Source organism: Crinia signifera, chromosome 19 (assembly GCF_055691185.1).
Source record: "Crinia signifera chromosome 19, ASM5569118v1, whole genome shotgun sequence".
Lineage (NCBI taxonomy): Eukaryota > Metazoa > Chordata > Amphibia > Anura > Myobatrachidae > Crinia > Crinia signifera.
Window position 1 is genome coordinate 117108700 of NC_139226.1, and position 25939 is coordinate 117134638.

The following is a 25939-nucleotide window of genomic DNA, read 5'->3' on the forward strand; positions in this document are numbered from 1 at the left end:
TCTGAATAAGGGCCATAGTATGTGCCATGCAGGTGTCCCTGGCCTGTCTCCTCTCTGAAAAACGGAGCCATGAGGTGCCACGAGGCTCTTGCAAGGGTGCCAAGAGTCAAGTGAGGAGATTTAAAATAATATTATTCAAAGTGCAGCCACCTACTTGCTGCAGTGTAGTGAGTGCTCGAGTCTGATGTGCTTCAGGCGGTCTCCGATGAGAAGATCTCCCCCATCACGGGCGCCGCTGGCCACCGCACCCCACTCAACCCTCACGCAGATTCGCACACACAAGTTTCTCTGTACATGCGGAGACAGAGGGCTGAGACAACTGCCTTACCCCTGAGTGCGCGGTGCCGGCGCGTGATGTCATGACGTTATGACGCACGGGGCCGGCCCACAATGCAGTCTTGGAAACGGGAGAGAGCCGGCGCCCCAGGCTGACAATGAGCGGAACCTGGGATTCAGGAGGAGAACAAATTATGCGCACCAGTAAGTGACTGACCGAAATGGGGAAGAAAACCGGTACATTCTGTACAATCTATATTTGCTGGTACAGACTGTTAAAAACGGTATTGTACCAGCAAATTCGGTACAGTTGGAGGGTATGTGTTTAACATGTTTCTCTTCATATCATGCTCTATTTTCAAATATTGTTACTTCTTGGCCCCAGGGACATAACTACGACTTTGTGAGCCCCACAGCACTATAGTGCATTGTCACTACAGTGCCCCTTAGGAGCATAAGAGCCATAGGAGTGAGAGGAAAAGGGTGTCGGAAAAGAGAGAGAAAAAGAGGGAGAAAGGAGAGAAAGTTGGTCAAGGCGAGAGAGCTCTTCATGAAAAAAGAGGGAACGAGAGAATGAGAGAGGCGTAAGAGAGAGCAAGGCATAGATATGTGTGTGTTTGTACTGTTTAACCATTCCTAACACTTTTACACTAGCACAAATATTCCACCCTTTACAGATTGATAAATATAATCTAAGGGGGATATGTATCATGCCTTAGAGAGAGAGAAAATGTGGAGTAGTTTACCCAAAGGGCCTGTAACACATGTGGGAACAGTAGTCTAGAAAGGGGTGGATGTAGGGGTTAGCAGGGTTGCCGACTTTATAATTCTCCTCTCCGGGAGAAGCCCGGAGAGGAGAGTTCCAGCAGCCACTCAGGGGGGGGGGCTTAAGTGTGACGTCACTAAGACCCGCCCCCATGGTGACAAATTGCCAAATTCACGGATCTCCGGGGAGGGGGCGGGGCTAAAATGATGCGATTGTGTCATTTTAGCTCCGTCCCCTCCCCTGAGACCCGAGGATTGCGGCATTTTAATGCCGAGATTCGGGGCGCAGGGGGGGGGGGTTGCCCCTGAATCCGGGAGGGTTGCCCACCCTTCCGGGGGGCCGGGAGGGGGTCCCGATTTTCGTGAGACTCCCGGCCATTCTGGGAGAGTCGGCAACCCTGGGGGTCAGTCAACCCCTAAGCACATTATTGGCAGCTACCGACCACAAAGCAGCACCAACCTCCCCCACTATCACCTCCAGGACCACAATGCCTGACAGCTGCAAAACAAAATATAAAAAAAAAATAAGATGTAATGATAAACAAATAACCTGACCTCATCAGCCCGGTGTGCCATCCCATACCAAGTGCCACCACTAGGCAGATGCCTTAAGTGCCCAGTGGGAAATCCACCACTGGATTAGACATGTTTTAAGTAACTGTCCAATGATTTATTAGTGGCCGATGTGACAATTACAAACTCAAAAAGGAACAAATGTAAGTGAATTATGATAATATACTTAAAATGTTATTTTTACCATTAATGCAAATTTTAGGACAACTATAAATTATTTGCAGTTAAACTTTGTATTCATGTTTCAAAGTTCACAAATAAAGATTTCCAGCTTTGAATGACATTCACCTTTATTTTTGAAGCAATGACTGCCACCTTCTGGCATCAAGAAAAAATTGCAACATAATTTCAGGTTTGCTTGTCTGTGGATATTATTGCACTCTCTGATTTACACATCTTTGACTTTGCGTGCAAGGATAAAGATACCAGAGGTATGATTGCAAATATCAAACATAGGTTTATCAAATTCTCTCGGGAGAACTTCTAGGTCTTCAATGACAAACCCAGTATCTGTTATAACTTTCCTAAGAAATTTCTCACTAAGGTTTATGAGTGAGAATTGCTTTGTGCCACATTTAAAGATAGTGCTTCCCAATATACTACCGATGATCAGGTGGCCTCCTATTTTCAGCAGGGATGACAGATTTTTGATGACATTTCCATAAGCAGCCTCATCTTTACAGGCACATTCCAGGCATCCCACAGTTAGAACACAATCAGCTTTAGGTAGGACAAGTGGATGGAGAGGATTACTCTTGGTGACATCGCATGGTATCACTCTTTTCAGTGTCTTCCTCAGTTTCTCCTCCTTCTCACCTAACTTCCCACTATTGGAAAAAATATTAGTTTCAATTAGCATTAGCACATATGTAAGATGTACCGACTCAAAGCAGTAATATTTGAATGCAGTGGTGTAACTATAAAATGTTCATATATGATACATTGTATGTGGTCCTTTTGCATACAATGTATCACATGCAATCTCAGCAGGGGCCACAGGCTGCTAGAAATATTAAGGCCAGCCAGTGAGCTCTGCAATTGAGATGTGGGGCACACGGGAGCATGCCTGGCATTGCAATCGCACCTAAACCACCTGCGATATGCCAGTTTCATGAGATCCGTCACAGCAATATATATCACAATCTCGTGAAAAAGGGCCTTATTGTACCAGTATATGTGCACCTTAAGGATCGAGGGTAGGATATTTAAGAATAGGAAAGACAAGGACATGTTTGAATGCAGAGTAGACAGTGCCTGATAAGAGGGGGAGGATAGGGGAGGTGGGTAAGATAGGAACATGCAGAAGGAGAGCAGTAGAGGAGAAGAGAGGGGATAGGGTTAAGTTGGAAGGACTGGATGACACCATGATTTCCTCTCTAGATACTGTACACTAAGAAAGGAAGTCGGGGTAGGTTGGAAGGATGGGGAGAGTGGGAGAGATTTTTGAGGGTCTGGTAGGATGAACTTGATGTGTGGAGTCAATTTTGAGTGTTAAGTTGGTGGCAAACTCAGTTGCAGAAAATGATGAGGGTAGTTGAGGTATAGGTGGGCAGAGGAGGGAGTTATTAGCCATAAAGAGACCCCAGGGGTTTGAAGCTTCGTTAGACATGAGGTTCATAAAAAATGACTAAAGAGTGAAAGAACAGCACTGAAGGATGTGCGCATAAATAAGAATTGTTGAAAGTCTGTCTTGAGTGTGATTTCCTTTACTGTCACTAGGTGGTACAGTACATATTGCCATTTATTTATTTGCTAGATTTTGCTTAATTTTTGCAGAGATCCGGTTTGTTGCCTTGGTTGAGGTATTGTTCTACAATAATGAATGTTGTTCTGCAAGTATGCATAGAAGTAAGGGTGGCATGGTATAGAGAATTGGCATGTCCTGGGCATGACAGTGAGAGAGAGATAACAGGAGAGATATGTAAATCAAACAGGGAGAGGAAGCAGTGTTTCTCTACAGAGTGCTGTGCATTGCCTCCTTAGTGACTGTGAATGGGGGTGTGGCTCATGATAGCAGCATTGCTGTTGAATCACACCCCTTTTTCTGAGGCCACGCCCCTTTTGAGTAATGTTCCGACTATGCCTTTCAAGATTTTGGGAGGTATGTATGAGGATGCATTTTAGTACACAAGCACAGTTCAATTTTGTAAATAAAACATGGAATTTGTCAATACTTTCACTAAAACTATTTCTACCTAGGCTATAAAAGGCTTTGTAGGGTGTGGTTCACAAGCCAGCTCTTATATAGATGTTACCCTCTTTTTATTAGAGGTGAGTGCCTTTTTCCTGAAATTGGAGTCCTTTGATGACAGGATGACAGCTTAAATGTTTGGAATAAAATATCAACATATTGCCTTTTTTTTTATTTGCTAGACACACAAATATGCAGTATATTATTGTTAAAAGCTGATAGCAAAAGAATTTCTGGTTTGCACAGACATACGGCATTAATACTCAAGGCCAGGGACGTGCAGTGAGGTAAATGACTGAGTCCCTGACAAGTACCAGAGCTACATTTGCACACAATATATGAGCCATGGGGTACATGCCGGCATTATACACATGTGCACAGTGGCGTAGCTACGTTTTGGGCGCCCCCCCGCCGTTAGGGGGGGCGCCCCCCCCTCGCCACTGCCCCGCCAAGCACCCCTACCCCCCTGCCTTGCCGCCCCGCCGCCGATGCAAACCCCCCCCCCAATCCCCCATAGACTTACCTATCGCGCTGGTCCCGGCGGCTCCGTTCTTCTGCTGAGGACCACCACAAAATGGCCGCCCCCATACAGCAGACAGTTTCAGAGAACTGTGTGCTATATGGGGGCGGCCATTTTGTGGTGGTCCTCAGCAGAAGAACGGAACCGCCGGGACCAGCGCAATAGATAAGTCTGCGGGGGATTGGGGGGGTTTAACTATAGCACCGCAGCCCCCGGCGCCCCCACATGCACAGCGCCCCCCCACGGTGGCGGGGGCTGTGGTGCTATAGTTACGCCACTGCATGTGCAGTGAAGTTTTTTGATAAGAGATGCGCAGAAAAGGTAGCCAGGTGCTGCACTGCATCACCTGCCATAGACTTTTTACTCCAGTTTTGACAATAAAAATGATTAGAATAATGAAAATAAGAATTTTTTTGTATATTAGTTGCTTTTTTTTTAAATACTTTATAAAGTCAAAACTCCAGCATATACGTTAGTATGACAGGAAAGGCTGTGCCTCACCTGCCTCACCCCACCGCATGCCACTGCTCAAGGCAGCAGGTACGTGTATAATATGGGTATGGCATATTTCTTTACATTTCTTAACAGTTCAAAGTTGTGCAAAAAAAGATTGTGGTGCATCCAATTGTAATTGAGACCATAATATGAACTACATTGCATACCTACGACCCTCTAAGTCACAGACAAATTTTAAGGCAGGTGTCCAGTCAAACAGGCCAGTCTCCTTCCTCCTCCAACTCTCCAGGTACTCCCTGTTCCGGTCAGTAAAATCTGCTGCCGTTATCTCCTTGAACGCCTCACATGCTGACAATTCCTGGTAAATGGCAGGACCGGGGCCAATATCAATCAGTGAGTCTCCTCTAACACCACCTTTAGGAGATGCAAAGTAGACATTAATGTAGCACAAAAACAACATGAAACCAGAGAAACTGGAAAATACATCATATTACGATAAGCATTCTTTATTCAAGACTTTTTTCCAGGATGATATCTTAGGTCTTCCATATCTGCAACATTCCTGACTTCATTGCCAACCCTCTAAAATCATCCTGTTTGCCTCCATGGGCCCAATGGGTGCCCCCCCCCCCCCCCCCCCCACACACACACACACACACACACACACACACACCCACACACACATACATACACACACACACACACACTCCCCCGCCTCTCTATACGCTGAGACAAAGGGCCTATTTCAGACCGGATCATTGGACAAACTTGTTCAGGGAAAATGTAACATGTGCAGAGAGAGTTAGATTTGGGTGGGGTTTGTTCTTCAAACTGAAATCTAAATTGCAGTGTAAAAATACACTGGACCCCTCTTTTGAAAGTGATATGAATATGATTATATGTAAACTCCTTATAGGTTTTGAATCACAGCACATTTATTACAATTAATAAGCCAACTTCTATGTTATTTACTAATTTAAGAAGCAGGCTGTATAGGGAGAAATGTAATAGGATGAGAGATTCAGAAATCTCTCACTTCCTGAATCTCTCATCCTATTACATTTTATCTATAGAATTTAAAGACTTCAGTGCTCAGCTATATATTTTTTCGCATATACTATACATGACATCCCAAAAGAGATTTGTTCAGATTTCAAACAAATCAAGGGTCACATTTGTGTTGTGTAGCTATTTATATGACATTGTAGCAATTTGTTCCCTTCTGTAATATACTGTATAAGCTATTCACCTGTAATACAGATCAATAGGGTGAGAGAATCAAAAAGTGAGAGAATCTAAGCAATCTCCAGGCTTTTTTTTTAAAGCGGCAATCATTTACACTGCAAAACCAGTTTGATTTTGAAGTGTAAATGATTGCCGCTTTAAAAAAAATGGAGATTTCTCACTTCCTGAATCTTTCATCCTATTAAATTTCACCGCATTTATCCTTTAAATATTACAGTTTGGAAAGCATTATTTTTAGAATATAAACATGGACAGGTGGCACAAGTCCACACATTACATTTAGTTTTAGCTTTAATAAGACCTGTTGCAATGCAACAAATCGAACAGTTAATTTTCACTGCCATTAGGATTATCATCATCACTATCAACACAGATATTTACTTCAGATCTTTCAGTAACCTATTTACAGTTAGTACATTCCCAAAGCATTGCACATGTTAGCCATGCCTTTTTACACTTACTGTACATTGGCTGGGGCTGAAATTCTTTGCATGCCAGGGATGCTTGAGGGAAAGTGGTCAATGTGGGTTCCCATGGTGATATCGTCCAAACTCAAAGCCACAGATCAGGTGAAAAAGGTTGTTTTATCAAGCAGTGCCCTATGTAGTATCCAGCTTGCAGATACTGCTAAGGACGTGCTGAAAAATCTGATTTAGTTGGCTGTAGTCCATTGCTGGAATGTTCTTGGCTGTAGTCCATTGCCAGTGTTTACCCTGCACAGAAATAATGAACACAACCAGATCTAACTCTCTCTGCACATGTTACATCTGCCCCACCTGCAGCGCACATGGTTTTGCCCATTTTGAGAATAAATTTGTCCTGTGATCCGATCTGAATTAGGTCCTTTGTCTCAGCTGATGTTGAGGCTTTAAAGGAAGAACTAGAAACATTTGTTCTTTTGTTGTATGATAAGTCATCATCTTACTGCCTACTTAATGGGTGTAGGAAAGAAATCTATACTAAAAATGAACATTCCAGCAATGGACTACAGCCAACTAAATCTACATCTACATCCTACTTCCTACATCTTCCTCTATTTGGAATGAGCAGTAAATGAATTCAAAAGAATCCATTTTTAGCCATTGGGATAGTACAGTAGTACTGGCAATAGTTACCTGTTGTGAAAGCTTTGTGCAGTTTTCTCGAAATGAAATTTAGGTATCCATCTTTAATGAAGACTCCCGACACGGCACCATAATAGGTATCTAAATAAATTTGGGGATCAAAATTATCCTGGTACACCTGCGTGCCGGTGAATTCAGAGGCCATTGTAATGTGATACAGTGTTCTAGCGATAGGGGACTACTTGATGTGGCTGGTTCCTTTTATTGCTGCCATCATAGGGAGAGATGCCAACAAATCTGTTAATCAGTAATCTCACTACTGCTCATTTTAGCACATTACATTTTCACTCTATTTTTACTAGTTAGAATATTTTGCAATCCATGCCAGCAACCATGGCACATTCATTTCCTAATAATATGTAATCCCCATAAATAACTGCAATATCAGTCTATCCAGACCTCTGTCAGTTACATTTATGATATTATTGGTTTATAACTCCAGCTGGATGTTAAGAATCCAGTTGAAGTTATATGGTCATTACGTCGACAGTATTAACCCCTTGGGTGACATTCTATGCTATGCGAGTATCGTTATTTTGCGGTAATTAGACCACAAAATGGCGATATCGCATTTTCCCATTAAATCGTTGATTTAATGGGATGCGCACAGGGGCTGAAATCGCATATTATGTGCGTTAAGGTCTGGTGAATAAAAATGCGAGATTAATTCGCATTTTTATCGCATCCAGATGTTTTCGCACAGAAAAGTATACAAGTCGCTTATTTAATGCTATGCGCATTTGCACATCGCATTTTTAAGTGACTAATTTTCGCACTTATTTCAGACCTGGGTCTGTTAGGCGAATTAGCCAGAACCCTGCACAGATCGCAATGTTCCGTGCAGGGTTCTGCTGTAAAAAATAAAAGAAATGGTGAAATAAAAAAAAAAAACGAGAGCGGGGTCCCCCGCCCGAGTCTAACCAGCCCCGGGCTCACTGAGCCGGTGCTGGTGACATAAAATCAGGGTCCCCGACAAATAGGGGTCCCCTTGATTTTATGAAACCAGCACCGGGCTCAAGGTCCGGCGCTGGTTCCCAAAATACGGGGGACAAAGTGACTAGGGGTCCACCGTATTTTAAGAACCAGCACCGGACACAACCAGCCAGCAGGGTAATGCCACAGCCGGGGGGAGACTTTTTATACAAGTCCCCCCGGCCAAAGCATTAACCCCCTGGCTGGTCAGCATGGGCAGGGGTCCTGGGGAAGTGGGGACCCCCCAATGAAGGGGTCCCCCCCCTCCAGGACTTACCAGCCCATGCTGATAGTCCGGGGCTGTCCCCGATGCCCCTGGGCGGTGGGCATCGGGCTGATGTTTTGTGTAAAAAAAAGAATGAAAACTATTGTTTTACACTGGCGAACTATGAGTCCCAGCAAGCCTACCCCGCATGCTGGGACTTGGGGAACCACAAGTCCCAGCATGCGGGGCATTAAAGGGCCCGCTGGCACTTGTAGTTCTGCAGTGTAAAAAATAGTGCACAAAATCACACTGACACCCTGTAAAATAAAACTTTAATACACACGAAACACACACACACTGATACTTACCTACCTTGAGCCCGTAGGTCGGTCCCTGGATCCTGGGTCCGTCCTCCGGGGCTCCAGGGCAGAAGAGTCCGGTTCCGGGTCCTTGGTCCTGGTTCCGGGGCTGGTCCTGGGGATCCGGGGCTCCTGGCGTGAAGAATCCGGGGTCCGGGATCCGTGGTAGTCCCCAGGGGTACCTAAGGAGGAAAATCCAACTCACCTGCTCCCCGGCGGCGACCTCCGGTGACAGCGCTGCTCCAGACTGGTACCCGGCTTGCAGGAGTTTGTCCGGGGCTGAGATCTTTCCTCTTCGCCGTCTCTGCACAGAATGATTTCTCGGCCAATCAGGAGCCGAGAAAGTCGGCTCCTGATTGGCCAGAAATCATTCTGAATACACACGGCGAGGAAGTAACATCTCAGCGCATCCAGAGCAGAGATGTTACTTCCTCGCCGTCTGTATTCAGAATGATTTCTGGCCAATCAGGAGCCGACTTTCTCGGCTCCTGATTGGCCGAGAAATCATTCTGTGCAGAGACGGCGAAGAGGAAACATCTCAGCGCCGGACAAACTCCTGCAAGCCGGGTACCAGTCTGGAGCAGCGCTGTCACCGGAGGTCGCTGCCGGGGAGCAGGTGAGTTGGATTTTCCTCCTTAGGTACCCCTGGGGACTACCACGGATCCCGGACCCTGGATTCTTCACGCCAGGAGCCCCAAAACCCCAGGACCAGCCCCGGAACCAGGACCAAGGACCCGGAACCGGACTCTTCTGCCCTGGAGCCCCGGAGGACAGACCCAGGATCCAGGGACCGACCTACGGGCTCAAGGTAGGTAAGTATCAGTGTGTGTGTGTTTTGTGTGTATTAAAGTTTTATTTTACAGGGTGTCAGTGTGATTTTGTGCACTATTTTTTTACACTGCAGAACTACAAGTGCCAGCGGGCCCTTTAATGCCCCGCATGCTGGGACTTGTGGTTCCCCAAGTCCCAGCATGCGGGGTAGGCTTGCTGGGACTCATAGTTCGCCAGTGTAAAACAATAGTTTTCATTCTTTTTTTTACACAAATCATCAGCCCGATGCCCCCCGCCCAGGGGCATCGGGGACAGCCCCGGACTATCAGCATGGGCTGGTAAGTCCTGGAGGGGGGGGACCCCTTCATTGGGGGGGTCCCCACTTCCCCAGGACCCCTGCCCATGCTGACCAGCCAGGGGGTTAATGCTTTGGCCGGGGGGACTTGTATAAAATGTCTCCCCCCGGCTGTGGCATTTTGGGAACCAGCGCCAGACCTTGAGCCCGGTGCTGGTTTCATAAAATCAAGGGGACCCCTATTTGTCGGGGACCCTGATTTTATGTCACCAGCACCGGCTCAGTGAGCCCGGGGCTGGTTAGACTCGGGCGGGGGACCCCGCGCTCGGTTCTTTTTTTTACAACCTTGCGCTGTCCTGCAAATGTGCGATTTTCAGACATGAAAATCGCACATTTTCAGGACTAAAAACAGCGCACCACTTCGCTGCAAATCGCCCCTAATCGCACTTTTCAGCCTCCAATGCACATCACATTAAATATGCGCATTTAGGCTGAAAAATGCGATTTTAAAATAGGCGATTTGCGGCGATGTGGTGCGCAAATAAAACATGCGCATTTAGCGCATAGCATAGAATGTCACCCCTTGAGTGGTGGGTTTTGCTGGGGCAGGACAAACCTACTGGGGCAGGTTTGTCCTGCCCCAGCAAAACCCACCACAGATAGTGGGAAGCCGCCGCCCCCCCCCCCCCCCCCCTCACCTCTGCTCCAGCGTTAGTTAGCTCTGCTGCCGCCGCTGGCTCGGGGATATTTTGTGGCCGTTCTGGAGGACTCGGATGCCTGAACTCATCCGAATCACCCCGAGCCGCGCCGACCATCCCCGAGCCTGTCGCCTACGTCACTGATACAAATAGTGATTGGCGGCTGGCGGCAGGGGAGCTCCGGCGGCGTACGATCGCTGGAGCGGAGGGAGTGGGGGCGACAAGAGGGAGGGAGGGGGGGTGACGGGGGTCCCGTAAAGGTAGTCCACCAGTGGTGCTCCAGTGGAGCACCACTGGCGGGCACCTAATGCAAAAAGTGGTTTGCCCGTAAATTTTCCGGGACAGCCCGCTGCGGCAGCGCAGCTGAGCCCGGAAAATTTCCGGGCATACCACTCAAGGGGTTAAGGTTGACATACATTGGGTCGACCACTGCAGGTCGACAGGCCTTCGGTCAACCTAAGTCAAGAGGATCAAAAGGTCAACACAAGCAATAGGTTGACATTGGGAAGGTCGACAGTCAAAAGGTTGACATGGGTTTTTCCCATTTCCCCCCCTGAATGTTGACATGGTCGACATGGACACTGTATCGGTGTACTGCGTCCCCTTGCATGGCTCACTGCGCTATTCTATTCTCCCGCGCCATGCCTTAGTCGGCTCAACAAAATGTGAAAATCTCATGTCAACCTTTTGACTGTCGACCTAATGCTTGCGTTGACCTTTTGATCCTGTCGACCTTAGGCGTGTTAAGCTTTTTTCATGTGTCAACTTAAGGCCTGTCAACCTCCAGTGGTCGACTCAATGTATGTCATCCTTAATAGTGTCGACCCATTGTCCCATACCCCAGCTGGATACATCTGAGGTTTGACCTACAGCGGGCTACACTCTGAGCAATATGCGCACTTCTGCAAACTCATCCGACAGGTTATCGCATGTGTCCTAATACAGATGGAACCCTCTCATTCCATGCCGGCGCTCACCAGAATGTCCCCGCTGGCGAGCACTGGCTGAAAGGGACTTCATTAGACTCGTCAGAGTCAGTCGGCGGCTGGGCGGTGGGACCCTACCTGTCTCCACTTCAAGGAGACGGGCAGGGTTAGGGGGGGTGCGGGGGGCGGCTGCGACTGATGGGGACCGGTGGCGAGGCAGCAGGGACCGACGGAGAGCTCTGACGGAACGGGGTGCGCGACTGTCTCGTGCGCATGCCCTGTTCCGATGGATGGCGGGGCCTGGCAGCTGGCGGGGCCTGGCAGCTTGCGGAGACTGGCAATTCTAATGCCAGCCCCCGCAATTAAGAGGTCGTCTCCATCTGTACATGTTAATGAAGGACAGAACAATGATCATTACGTTCTTCATTAACATCACCAGGGTTTTCTGGAAATCCGCGCTGCTGGGGTATTGTTCCAACATCAGAACGAATCCCTCTCACTCCAATGTGAACCCAGCTTTTGCGGTGAAATCAGGAACATCTGAGCAGAAAGGTGTTTGCAATCTCCCCCCCGTGTGTACGCACCTTTAGTTTTACTAAATAACGTGAAAAAGGGTATTTTCACACCCTTTTTTACATTTTTTTTTGTACCACCTGAAAGAAACACAGAAGGCTGAATAAGCCTGAGGTGACATAAACCACTGAGGGTTCTCCCAGGGTACACTCTGCTGTTGATCACATGCTATTGTAATGAGGATGGGCACAAGGCCTATCAGAGCAGGGGGAGGGTTTAGACAGGGTAGGAATGATCACGAGTTTAGAGTGACCACCCTCTGTTCAAGAAGCTGGTAAGGCAAGAGCTGCATTTGCAGCACTCTCTAAAAAAAAGTATCTTATGCTGTCTCTCTATCTTTTGCTAAATCTTTCTAAAATCTTCACCTTCTCTCTCCCCTGTTAGATTCTTCCTTTTCTGTCCTTCTCTTTCTAGCTGGGTGCAAGCCCAGTGTAACACACAGACAGGCAGATCCCAGTGTAACAGACAGACAGAGCCCAGTGTAACACACAGACAGACAGAGCCCAGTGTAACACACTGATACAGAGCCCAGCAGCTACATAAGGCTAATTTACTGCATCTTTAATTACTGAATCTATAGTTAAATGTACAGCAAAGCCCAGCAAATACAGATCTAATGAAATGAAAGTATGCACTGCCTAGCCAAAGTCTATGTGTGGGGTGTCTGTGAGTGAGCATGTGTGCTCATGCTGCTCACCTTTATGTGATACTATCACTATACTATTAAATCCAGATGCCCAAACACTTACTGCTGCTGCTGCTGTTACTGAGTCCTGAGCATACTGCTGTGCTAAATCTTCTGCTGGGATCTGTGTAGGAGCTTCTGCAGCAGCCATGTTATCAGCTCTCATGCAATACTCAGGAGGCAGTACATGTTAGCTGCCAAAGATGGCAGTGCTGAGCTCACACATGGTCTGGACTCTGCGGATCTACATTGTCCTGATGACTCATGAGTCATGCAAATAGTTCAGTAGTTCAATTAGCTCACTTCCTACAGATCCCTAAACTAATCTCTGACTCATATAGCCATAATGAGACTGTACAGTGCCTCTGGGCTGCCATGTGTGGCACTGCCGTGCTCAGGCACATGTATTGTGTGTATGGAGCAGCACTATAGTATGCACTGCCATGCTGCCTTCATATTAGGTCTCGAGCTACACTCCCAATCATGTAGAGTATGTTATATACTGTAGCTCTGTTTACTCCACAGGACAAAGAGGGATATGTATGAACCTTCATAATACATAAAGTGGAGCAGTTTCCCCTAGAAGCCGATCGGCTTAGGTCACATTTTAGACTGTGCAAGATAAATGACAGAAACTTACTGGATATTTTGCAAACTCTTTACTTTATCTCTCTCTAAAGTCAGTTGCATTGGGTAAAAGGGACATGTTAAATACTGTATTTTAAAAGCAAAAATAGTGACAGTATATTACTCTGAATTTGGGTATTTTACTTGCATATTATGGAAGTTAAAATAATAGCCAAAATGGGATAAATATTGCAGAGCTAAACAATGAATAGGTCCCTATAGAGCCGCTTTCGCCCTTCCTAAACATTTTAACAGAGCTGTATTTTAAGGCGGTATTCAAGACGGATCTGAGCCTTGACATTGCAGTAGATTGCCGTTTTGAATGCCATTTGAATACCATTCACATCAGTCAACCCGTTTTGATCCCCTCAACACGTCTCAAGGCAGAATGCAGGGGGCAGGTCTGTAGTCTGTTGTTTTTGCTAAATACCTTTTCGAGCCATTCTCACTACATAAAAAAATGTCCCATAAAACGTGTAGGACTCTGCTTTTAAACATTTTGAAATATCGGTTATCTTTAACTGGTAAATCAACTCTGGCACTTTCCGTTTGCCTTAAACGTGTTTGAAATGTGAAACAACGGCAACATACCGTTTTACAAGTGCAGTGTGAAAGGGGTAAAGGGTGCTGTATAATTTACTGCTTTTCTAAAATGAAAAATAATCTGATTTATTAAACCTATCTGATCATTCTAACAAGACCATTACTCCTCCAATGAGCTAGTATTAGAAATCCCTGCTCTGCATGTAATAATGTAGTCTGGTTCATCTAGTTCTAATCGCCCCTCTCAGTCTCTGAGTTGGTGATGGAATAATGGGCCAGACAAACTGCTGTATATATGCTCGAGTGTAGATCGACCCGAATATAAGCCTAGGCACCTAAGTCTACAACAAAAACTGGGAAAGCTTATTGACTCGAGTGGGACCCTCACTTGAGTATAAGCCGAGACGGGCATTTTCAGCATAAAAAATGTTCTCAAAAAGTTGGCTTATACTCGAGTATATATACGGTAATCTTCTGAACTAATCTTTTGGGTGAACTAGATCATAATGATAATAATCATAATAGTCACAAAAATTAACTAGATTTCCCATCACTAAGGGGTAGGCCGTGGCAATGACGCCTGGACCTCCTAGTAGCCTGGGGGGTCGGACAGAGCTAGTGCCCATGGCGCAACTTCCCGGGGGCGCGGCAGGGCCACCTGGATGATACCACTGCCCAGTCCCCGCCATTGCTCCTGCCACAGGCACTGCACGCCCCTCTGGCATTCCAAGACTGGCCAGCGGGGTGGTGGGAGATGGGGATGTAGGGCTGCTAGTGCAGGCTACTGGGGACGGCCACCCCCCTATTGTGGGACCCCAGTCACTCCTGTCCATCCCCGGGGACATGCCTCCTGCAGGACCGGCCAGGCGACAATGGCTGCAGAGGACCAGGCTGGTCCCGCAGCGCTAAAGGGGGGTCTAGGGTGGTTCCCAAAAATACTTCCCCTCTGTTGGCTGACGCGGTGCAGGGCCCCTGCCACCTACTTCCCTTAAGGGAGTACAGCAGTTTATGGCCCTTCTGACTTCCTTTATGGACCGCATGTCTGGGCTTTCCCCTACTGGGGCTCTGCCAGCTCCCAACCCTGCCATTTTGCCAGCCCCTGCTGAGCTGCCTGGGGTTACAGCCTCTTTACAGGTGGCGCCCGTAATTGTGTCCCCAACTAGTGCCGTGGCCCGGGAGCTCAGGCCGGTTGCCACTTCGGCCTCGCAGGGCAGGCCGGCTCCTCCTCTGGCAGTTGTTCCTGGCACCTCAGCTATCGGGACCCCTGGCGTGTCCACGGCACTTCAGGTGATCAGCCCGGAATGGAGGGGCTAGCTATGCGGGCTATCGTGCCCAGGACACTGTGGTGCTATCAGGAAGGATGGCACGAGGGGGAACAGTTTAGGCTGTCTGCCCCTTCTGCAGGTAAGACACCTGGTGCGGCCATGGGGTCCTTTGTCTGGAGTTTGTACTCCTTGGGGTGATCTGTTGCCTCAGTACGCAGGATGCTGGCAGGGGTGTCTATCTTTTCATCTCTGCATGGTAGGGCGGACCTGTCCCGGTCCTTTCTGGTGTCCAGGGCGTTGCGTGGATGGCTGCGCACCTCGACGGCGCTCCCAGACTGCAGGCGACCAATTGATTTGACATTGCTCCCAGCCTTGCTGGGTGCCCTGAGGGACATTTGCTGGCCTGACTATGAGGTCCTGTTGTTCCGAATGGCGTATGCAATGGCTTATCATGGTGCCTTCAGGATCGGGGAGCTGGTGGTGCTGTCAAAGCGAATGCCCTCACCACTGACCGTGGATGATCTGGTGGTCCATGTGGATTCGGTGCTATGTCACCTGCGCCGTTCCAAGACGGACCAGGCTGGTAGGGGGTGGTGGCTGTCTTTGCTCCCATGTGCGGTGGAAGGGGTGTGCCCCGTGGCGTTGGTTACGGCCTTCGCACAGGTGCACCCAGACCTACCTGGTGCATGGTTGATGCATGATGATGGGTCACCGCTCACCAAGTATCAGTTTTGCCATGGATTGGGACGGGCGCTGGAGGCCACGGGTCTCGATCCAAAGGAATTTGGGTCGCATTCCTTTCGGATTGGGGCTGCTACCTCGGCGGCTGCGGAGGGCCGCTCCTATTCAGAGATTCAGTCTTTGGGTCGATGGCGCTCGGCAGCATTCCGTAGGTACATTCGGCCGACTTTATCTATCACTGCTCACCATGGTCGACTGGACGCATAAGCGCTCGCCAACTTCCAGTGGGGGCCTTGAGGTGTGTTTTCGCATCCGCCCGGGGGCACAATTTGGCTTCATTTACAATCTGACATGGCGTACCTGTTAGTTTACTCCGGGCGGTGTGTTTTGTGCCTCAAGAGCTGGTCGGCCACGGTTTTCTCTTCCCTCTCTCTCTCTCTAACCTGGTTGGTGTGTGAGTACTGGTTGCAATTGAGTCCCCTACTTACTAACCTCTTGTGTGCATATTTCAGGTCGACAGGACGTTAAGTCCGTGTGGATGTTGGGCCATTCCTTTGTGTACTGGGCCTCGCAGGCGGATCTCGCCTCTGATGTATGCATGTTCCCACAAGCTGAGGAGGTTAGGTGGCTAGGAGTACGGGGCATGAGGTGGTGTGAGCTGCAGGCTCAGCTGATGCTGGCCGTGAAGCAGTTTGGGGTCTCGAAGGTCGTTATATTCCACTTAGGCGGGAATGACCTTGGGCGGGGATCAGCTCTGGAGCTGCGCTCCGTGATTATCCAGGACCTCCACATCATTGCCCAATTTTTGCCATCTTGTGTGTTAGTGTGGTCCTCCATGATCTCAAGGAGAGTTTTGAGGAATGCTAGATTGTGCCCCCGCCTGGAGCGTTCACGTAAGAAGGTGAACTCTGCGGTTGAGAGATACCTGCTAGTTAACGGCGGGGGTGTCATGACGCCATCGACTTCCAGTGTCCAGAGCTGTACAGGAGCGATGACATTCATCTGAGCACGCAGGGCGTGGCTCAGTTTTCTAGGCAACATTTTCATGGTTATCTTCAAGGTGCTGAGCGTTATTAGTGGTGGCGGTGGCTGCGGCCTAGGGCCTGGCTGTGGCGGTAAAGAACGGTCATTCTTCAAGAACTCTGTATGTGTGTAGGTAGTGGGGTGCACTCTCCCTCGACATCGATTGTCATGGGCCATGCTTCTGTCCGGGGAATGGCTGTCACCACCAGGCCTGGTGGCTGACCAGGGAGAGTGGTCACCCAGCGTTGTATGTATGCTTAGTGATCTTTAACCCCACCTTTCCTATAGTGACCGTTCTTTAGTGCCGCCACCATTCATAGTCTTAGTTAATTGTCAAAATAAATTTGACATTCTTTTTGAAACGCCAGCACTTTGTGTCGTGTCTTTATTTTAAGTTAAGTTATATAAGGTTTAGAGTTAAGTTTGTATTTAGGTGTATCAACCGTCGGGGTGGGCCAGGGGGATACCCGATGGTGAGTTTAAGAAACACAGAAGGCTGAATAAGCCTGAGGTGACATAAACCACTGAGGGTTCTCCCAGGGTACACTCTGCTGTTGATCACATGCTATTGTAATGAGGATGGGCACAAGGCCTATCAGAGCAGGGGGAGGGTTTAGACAGGGTAGGAATGATCACGAGTTTAGAGTGACCACCCTCTGTTCAAGAAGCCCCACCCACCCTTCCCTATTTCTCTTCCTCTTCGGCGGCGGTAAAGAACGGTCATTCTTTAAGAACTCTGTATGTGTGTAGGTAGTGGGGTGCACTCTCCCTCGACATCGATTGTCATGGGCCATGCTTCTGTCCGGGGAATGGCCGTCACCACCAGGCCTGGTGGCTGACCAGGGAGAGTGGTCACCCAGCGTTGTATGTATGCTTAGTGATCTTTAACCCCACCTTTCCTATAGTGACCGTTCTTTAGTGCCGCCACCATTCATAGTCTTAGTTAATTGTCAAAATAAATTTGACATTCTTTTTGAAACGCCAGCACTTTGTGTCGTGTCTTTATTTTAAGTTAAGTTATATAAGGTTTAGAGTTAAGTTTGTATTTAGGTGTATCAACCGTCGGGGTGGGCCAGGGGGATACCCGATGGTGAGTTTATGCATTAGAGGGCTCTAAAAAAGAGCAGTTTTCCAACAGATGCAGGAATACAAATCTATGAATAAGTTTGTTCAGAATATCGTATTTTTAGAGTACAAAGAATTTAAGGTAATAAAATGTACTGGCAGCCTGCTGTGTTGTCTGCTTTCCAAGGCTTTCAAAAGGTGCTCTCTGTACAAGGTAACACGAAACATATTCAAGTGATTTTTAAATGATAGAAATATAACATTTAATTACATATGTCATAAAGCCCTTACACACTGGGTGATAAAATAAGTGGTATTGTGTGATATCGCTCATTTTATTGCCCAGGCTGTATGCTGTACACGATGGTTGATGTGCACTGCCACAGGTGGTTAATGTCCCCCTTCTTTGTCTGTGCATGTACAGACGAGGAAGCGGTTTGTGGTGGGCCATCTCAGCATATTCCGCTGCCCACAACTGTCCTCCCAGTCCCAGCATACTACCATTGTCCTCCACGCATGGTCCACTTACCACACTGCTCCCTCCCTCTCTGCATGTACAGACGAGGAAGCGGTTTGTGGTGGGCCGTCCCAGCATATTCCGCTGCCCACAACTGTCCTCCCAGCATACTACCATTGTCCTCCAAGCATGCTCCACTTGCCACCCTGCTCACTCCCTCTCTCTGCATGTACAGGCGAGGAAGCGGTTTGTGGTGGGCCATCCCAACATATTCCGCTGCTCAGTTGCCACCCCGCCCACCCCCTACCGTCGCTCGTCACCTACTGGCCTTGGCAAGTGTGTATGCACTTGCCAATGCCAGGTCCCCGATGGGTCCCTGCTGCTGCTGATATCGGCGGAGGGGATCGCCCATTGTGTAGGGGCCTTTAGTTTTCCCATCTACACTTATGCTAGCATTATATAAACTTATGGATCCTGTACCTATATACACAGCTACCCCATAACGCTAATAAAACAAAGATTCCATAGCCTGATTTATGCCGTGCCGTATGCCAAAATAAATCATAAATACAGTAATGAAAAATTCAGGATACAGTTTTTCACTAACTAATACCATGTTCTCATTGCCGCCCCTGCAAAAACTCAGGTTTTTGGCGGGGCACAGATGACCCTGTTCAAACTGCACCTTAGACCCAGGAAATTCATGTGTCCCATTCACACTGCTCCCTTCGTCTAAGAGCAGCTAATATTGGCTGTTGAAAGAGTAGCTTTGATTGTCCATCCGGCACCACCACTCTTCCTCCGCTTGAGATCATGCACCTTGGAGTACTTCTAAGAAGTACTTTAAGTTTGTTCACAACCTGTTGCTGGGTTTTATGGATATCACGGGCAGACAATATTTTTGATATGTTGTATACGATCGAATCCTTGACAGTGACAGTCACTTGCATCTTTATTTCCTCCTCCCCTCTCACAGCCAGCAGCTCCAGCACCTCCTCATGCCTCCACATGTCATCTGATCTCATTCCCTAGCTTGCTTTTTCACATCCTGTGTGAAAAACCCGGGTCACGCCTAGGGTTGCCACCTCATGCATCATCGATTCCGGGAGATCCAACCCCCATCCCAAGCGAATGGGCAGAGCCTAATTCAGTGGGCAGGGCTATCATCGCGAGCCGCGATCAGACAAAAAATGTCCATTACATATTATGCCATACACCATAATGCCCTTTACACATTATGCCACACACCATAATGCCCACTACACATAATGCCACCCACTATAATGCCCATTACACATGCCACCCAACATAAAGCCCATTACAAATTATACCAGCAATTATACCATTTTGAAGGGGCTGACGCCGAGGGAATGTGCCTGCAGCCCGCTGTGGTTTGGAAGCCCCTGATGCAGTGACAAGACTGTGGGGACATGGCAAGAAATATGTGACAGGAGGAGGACAGAAGTGACAGGATAAGGATAGAGGTGAGAGGGAGAGGATTAGGAAAAGGTGACAAGAACTTAAGTGACAGCCACTTACGTACACAATGCTGCTACCTCCCGAGTTCCCATATACGAGATCCCAAAATCACGCTATCTGTTTCAGACAATACAGGGACACGCTGCACGAAGCGTGTCATACTGTGCGCTGCGCGCCGTGTGATGTAATTATTACTCGTGGCGGAGGAGGAGAGTCGCCGCAGTGTGGGGTAATATGCTGGCATGCGCACGGGCGGGTTTAGCCGGACAGCGCCGCAGCGGGAGGCTGTCTAGGCTTTTCCAGTCACCCGGATTCCGGGAGAATCCTGGAATCCGGGTGACTGGAAAAGCCTCCTTGAGGGTTGCCACCAGATCCGGGAGAATCCGGGAGAGGTGCCAACCCTAGTCACGCCTGTTCACACTGGCGGACACCCATGTAATTCCCAGGAATAACCCTGCAAAAAAAATCTAATCTGTAATATGATGCATTTGGTCCCATTGTCTATGGCCTAACCAATGAAAGCACTTTTGTGTTATCTATCAGGGAAACATCAGCACAGGTACAAGAAGGGGGAGGGCAGGTGCAAGAAAAGCTGTGGTTTTGTAGTCTAGCCCACACACTACCTGACTATTGTGCAGTTGTCCATGCTTACTGCCCCCCCCCCCCCCCCCCTTAAGTGGCACCAGATATGGAAATTAGGACAATGGGGCTAATTCAGACTTGATAGCAGGACACAAAATGGGCAAAACCAGGTGCACTGTAGGTGGGGCAAATGTAATAGCAAATACTGAATAATATTAATAAGATATATACTGTAGTGCATATATTAGAAGTGCATAAAGTTATTTGACTCCTGACTTTTGAAACACATTTGGTGATATATTTGCACAGTATTATACAATAGGTAAGCAAGCTTTCAGCCAGACTTGGACACATATCTATTTCTCATACTGTTTGTCTTTCAGTAACATATTAAACAAAAACAAAAAAACACCATGAACTGTCCAAGATCAACAATATATCTCTCCAGTTTCCATTTTTCATTTGAAAAAAACTATTGTGGTATTAAACTCACTGGCCAATCATAGGCTAGGAAAGTTATAAAATTATAATTGTACCTTGAGTTTTATAGTGTTTTTATTTTATATTACTGATATTTTGTTGGTGGTTTTCAAAGAATTATTGTTGTTTATTACAGGTACAGTATAATCACGCTGGGCATAGGAAGCATTATAACAATAAAATGTACAAAGACTTATGCACACACATCCATGTAATGCAAAGTTCGTCAATAACAGAATAAAGCAACAGGGAGATTGGAACTATATCAAAAGAACTCTTATTTTTCAATTGAAAATAGTGAATAAGGTCAATGGGTAAAATCAACTAATTATTTTTTTTTAGCTATTTTCAACCCATGTACAGTAAGAAACACCTAGGGTACCATCGCTCCAAGGGGCATTAACTGGGCATTCACATCTTTATATGACCATCATTCATGCTTCACATATCCATTGTGATAGTTCTGGAGATTTATTTAACTCCAATCTAGAGACTAGGTTACACCAATATACCCTGCTTAATGGTATTTGGATGATAAACCGACACAGTGGCGTAACTATCATATTTGCGCCCCCCCCCCACGAAAATGTTGTCAGTGCCCCCCTAGTAAAGGTAACCCCCCCCCCGCCGCCCATGCCTTACCCCTCCGCTCAGCGCTTCCATAGCAGGGACCCACAGATTTTCTTGTCTACGGTCCCGGCTCCCCTCCTGGCTTCTGCTGCTATGAAAATGGACAATCCCAAAATGTCCGCCCCCATACAGCAGACAGATTCACATAATCTGCTGTATGGGGGCGGACATGATATGATGGTCTGTTTTCAAAGCAGCAGAAGCCAAGAGGGGAGCTGGGACCGCAGACAAGTAAATCTGCGGGTCCCGGCCACAGCACAGACCCGGCAGCGGTGTGACAATAGCCCCACAGATCCCCCCGGTGCCCGCTCTTACACAGCACCTCCTCACTACCGCTAGGTCTGCAGGGCTATTGTTAAACCACTGGATCAACAGTGTCTAGGTTGTCAGTCAAAAGGTTGACACCAGGGGCGGATTGGGAATTAAAACCAGCCCGGGAAATATCTTGAGGCAGCCCTGCAGGGGGAGGTTGTTGGTGTTTTTGGGGGTGTGGCCTAGCAATCTGGGGGTGTGGTCTATTCCAATGAGGCCACGCCCCATTTTTGCCACTGTGGGGGCATGGCTAGTGGCTCTCTGAGCTGCTAGCTATGTCCCCGGCCCCTCAGGCTGCAGAATAGGCGTCTAATACATAAATACAATGCTCACAGAGAGTGATAGCGTAGAGAGAGATAAAAGCTCCTGGCGTGCAAATAAGTCACATATATACCAACATTGGCATGTCCGTCCACGCTGGGCAGCATCCCGGTGCCGTCACTCCGTCAAAGGTCCTTATTCAGATCTGATCGCAGTACAAATTTGTTCTCAAAATGGGCAAAACCATGTACACTGCAGGTGGGGCAGATGTAATATGTGCAGAGAGAGTTAAATTTGGGTGGGGTATGTTGAAACTGAAATCTAAATTGCAGTGTAAAAATAATGCAGCCAGTATTTATGCAGCCAGTATAAAATAAAATAATTTACCCTGCACAGAAACAAAATATCTCACACAAATCTCTCTATACATGTTACATCTGCCCCACCTGCAGTGCACATGGTTTTGCCCATTTTCAGAACAAATTTGTACTGCGATTAGATCTGAATAAGGGCCAAAGCCCGATGGTTGCTGGACGCACATCAGTGACGTTACCACGCCGGGATCCACAAACAGCGTCCTGTCGCCATGGAGATGCGGCATCTGTTTAAAGTTTAAAAACAAATGCAGTTGACATATTACAAAGAATGTAGATAAACACCTACGCACACAAAGATCAACAATGTTAAATATATACCTAATGCAACTATCAGTTTCTAGGATCTATATGTTTGAAAAGTAATCCTAAAAAGATCCCGGCGTGGTAACGTCACTGATGTGCGCCCAGCAACCATCGGGCTTTGACAGAGTGACGTCACCGGGATGCTGCCCAGCGTGGATGGACGCCGTGGGGAGCAGATTGTCTGTGACATCGGGGGGGGGGATATTAGGTGAGTTATTGCATTGTTATATTGTTATATCCTGCCGAAATTCAACTCTGAATGAAACATTGCTATACTTTCAAGCTACTTGACTGAACTTGATTTATTTGCACCGAGTGCCACACACTGTGTTCTCTATCTGATTCCATACCCGTGAGGGCACCGGGCGCAGTAAGTACTGGAGGAGAGAGTGCCGGACCTGTTGCAAGTATATATATATATATATATATATATATATATATACACATACACACACACACATGTATACATACATATATATATACACTTTCCTGAGGCCAAAAATTATTATTTCTGGCAGTACCACTGCCATTTACCTGCCTGCCTCTTGTGGCTGCCGGGCGCCCTCAGACCTGCTGCTCAGACCTGCCCTGCTTCTACCGCTGCCGCCGCCCATCGGATCCCGAATCCCCAGCCCAGCGCGCAAAACAGACCTGCGCGCTGCTGCTGCTGGGGAGGATCATGTGGGCAGGGCAGCGCAGCCATTCTCCCTCCGGACCGCAGGAGCAGCTGTGTGCGCGCGCATGCGCACAAGCCCTCCCGCGGCCATTTTAACTTTGGGAGAAGTCGAGGCTGGCCGCGGCCATCTTCAATCAGGGCACAGTGCCGCGGCCCAGCACGAAGATGCTGCGGCCTAGTGAGGAGGGTGAGCAGCCTCTTCTGCAATTACAAGTGCCCGGTGGGCCAATCCGCCCCTGTTGGAGGGTATGCAATGTCACCTGTTCCTCCCCAGCACACATTACCATGTCACCCCCCTACCCACCCCACACATTTACCTGTTACCCCTCCTCCCCAGCATGCATTTACATGTCACAAACATTCCCTCCTCCTCCTCCCCCCAAGAAAATACCACATAACTGGCACTGCGCTGGCTAGCTTAAGAGCTGTACTAAGTGTATAAGGTGTGATGGTTGGCTGCCGGGCTGCTGCTGCTATCAAGGAGGAGGAGGCTTCCAGAGAGGAAAAGGGTCACAGGGTGGGCGGCGCTTAGACTTCTCTGTCGTCCGTCCCTTCATCATGCTGCTGCGGGATATGTGTGACAGGCGTAGGCAGCGGCTGTCACTAGGGGAAGCCGATCCGTCACCTCCCGCCGCGGAACATCCCATTCTTTTCCCCCCGCACTGGCCAGTAGTACTAGTTCCATCGGCACACACACTCATTGAACCGCGGGAGGGGCTGCGTGCGGTCGCGCATGCGCAGCAGCCCTCCCGTGGCCATTTTTACTTTTCTCAGCCGCGGCCATGTCTATTCTGGGCAAAGTGCTGCGGCTGCGGAGATGGCAGTCGTGCGGTCCGCGGCCCAGCCAGGGGGGGTAGAGCGGCCACTTTATACCTTTTTGGGCCGGCCCACCGGGAAATAGCCCGGTTTCCCGGCAGGCCAATCCGCCCCTGGTTGACACTAAAAAGGTTGACATGAACTACAGTAGATCAATAATAACAAAGGGTTGACATGCACTAGGTCAACACTGACAAAAGGTCGACACAAACAAAGGTTGGCGTTACAATGGTCAATACATGAAAAAGCCGACATGAGTTTTGCATTTGTTTTTTTTTTCCCATTTTTTGTACTTTTTCATGCTTTATTATCCAGTTGGGTATGGTAATGACAACTATCGATGCTGGAGAATTGAAAAAGACTGAAGTATTTGGTGAATTGATGGCAGACAGCTACTGTATTACATAGTTACATAGTAGGTAAGGCTGAATAAAGAATTGCGTCTATCTAGGTTTACTGGATACTGGAGTACTGAAGAATTAAAGACGATTTAAATATTTGATGAATTGATGGGACGGGCAACCAATGGTGATGCTGAAGAAGGAATGCAGTTGAAGAAATGCTGGAGCATGAATTACTGTAAGTCAGGCGGCACCACTGGAGAATATGGGGGCTGGTCTCTTTAAGATGGGTAGCTTGACACAGGAGCCGGAATCCTGAAGAGCGCATCCTTCTCCAAGAAAGACAAATGAGCACTGACAAGGCACTGGAGTCCTCCCAGCATGGAGGAAAGGTATGTTTGTTATGCACATGACGGTGGTCTAATGAAAATAAAGGAAAGACTGCGCAAAAAACAATAGGAAATATAATCAAAATAGACACTTAAAAATAAATACAAATATGGATACAAACACAATACATACACAATTAATATAAAAATTGACTTCATATTCAGATGGAAATAAATGACCAAAAAAAACAAAGGCCAGAGAAATATTAAAGATTGATGAAGATGATCCAAATTTGATGATACATAGAAACATAGAATTTGACGGCAGATAAGAACCATTTGGCCCATCTAGTCTGCCCCTTTTTTATCCTTCAGGTAATCTCAAACCTTTTTAATCCTTATTTCTTTGTAAGGATATTCATATGCCTATCCCAAGTATGTTTAAATTGTTCTACTGTCTTTGCCTCTACCACCTCTGATGGCAGGCTATTCCACTTATCCACTACCCTTTCTGTGAAGTAATTATTTCTAACATTTCCCCTGAACCTACCTCCCTCCAGTTTCAGTGCATGTCCTCGTGTTCTATTACTTCTTTTCCTTTGAAGAACATTTCCCTCCTGTACTATGTTAAAACCCTTGATATATTTGAAGATTTCTATCATGTCCCCCCTTTCCCTTCTCTGCTCCAAACTATACATGTTAAGATCTTTTAGTCTATCCAGGTAAGTTTTGTGATGTAGGCCATGCACAATTTTAGTTGCCCTTCTTTGTACACTCTCCAATGTATTTATATCCAGGGCTATTTTTGTGCAGGCTCCAGCAGGAACTGTGGCCCTTATTCTAGTTCACTCTTTCTGACAAAATATTTCTTAGATGGACAAAACCATGTGCACTGCAGGTTAGGCAGGTGTCACTTGTGCAGAGATAATTAGATTTTGGTGGGGTTTAACATCTGCCTCACCCGCAGTGCACATGGATTTGTCCATCTAAGAAATATTTTGTCAGAAAAAGTGAACTAGAATAAGGGCCACAGTTCCTGCTGGAGCCTGCACAAAAAT

At 47.5% G+C, this 25939-nt stretch overlaps 1 protein-coding gene across 1 annotated transcript; it reads right to left on the reverse strand.

The window, feature by feature from the left end:
• Positions 1 to 1886: 1886 nt before the first annotated feature.
• On the reverse strand, positions 1887 to 7331 carry LOC146042939 (indolethylamine N-methyltransferase-like). Its single transcript, XM_083163226.1, has 3 exons — positions 7142 to 7331; positions 4988 to 5195; positions 1887 to 2441 (listed from the first exon to the last, which is right to left on the reverse strand). Exons 1-3 carry the CDS (start codon positions 7293 to 7295, stop codon positions 2003 to 2005), a joined length of 801 nt encoding a protein of 266 aa, XP_083019352.1. The 5' UTR covers positions 7296 to 7331; the 3' UTR covers positions 1887 to 2002.
• Positions 7332 to 25939: the final 18608 nt, after the last annotated feature.

What these genes read in the sequence shown, in the direction of transcription:
- LOC146042939 (XM_083163226.1), bottom strand. Translation starts at nt 7,295, where the DNA reads ATGGCCTCTGAATTCACCGGCACGCAGGTGTACCAGGATAATTTTGAT. An exon ending in GCACAAAGCTTTCACAACAG is followed by an intron (nt 5,196 to 7,141) that starts GTAACTATTGCC and finishes CATCTCCTAAAG; the next exon opens with GTGGTGTTAGAGGAGACTCA. An exon ending in TGTGACTTAGAGGGTCGTAG is followed by an intron (nt 2,442 to 4,987) that starts GTATGCAATGTA and finishes TTTTTCCAATAG; the next exon opens with TGGGAAGTTAGGTGAGAAGG.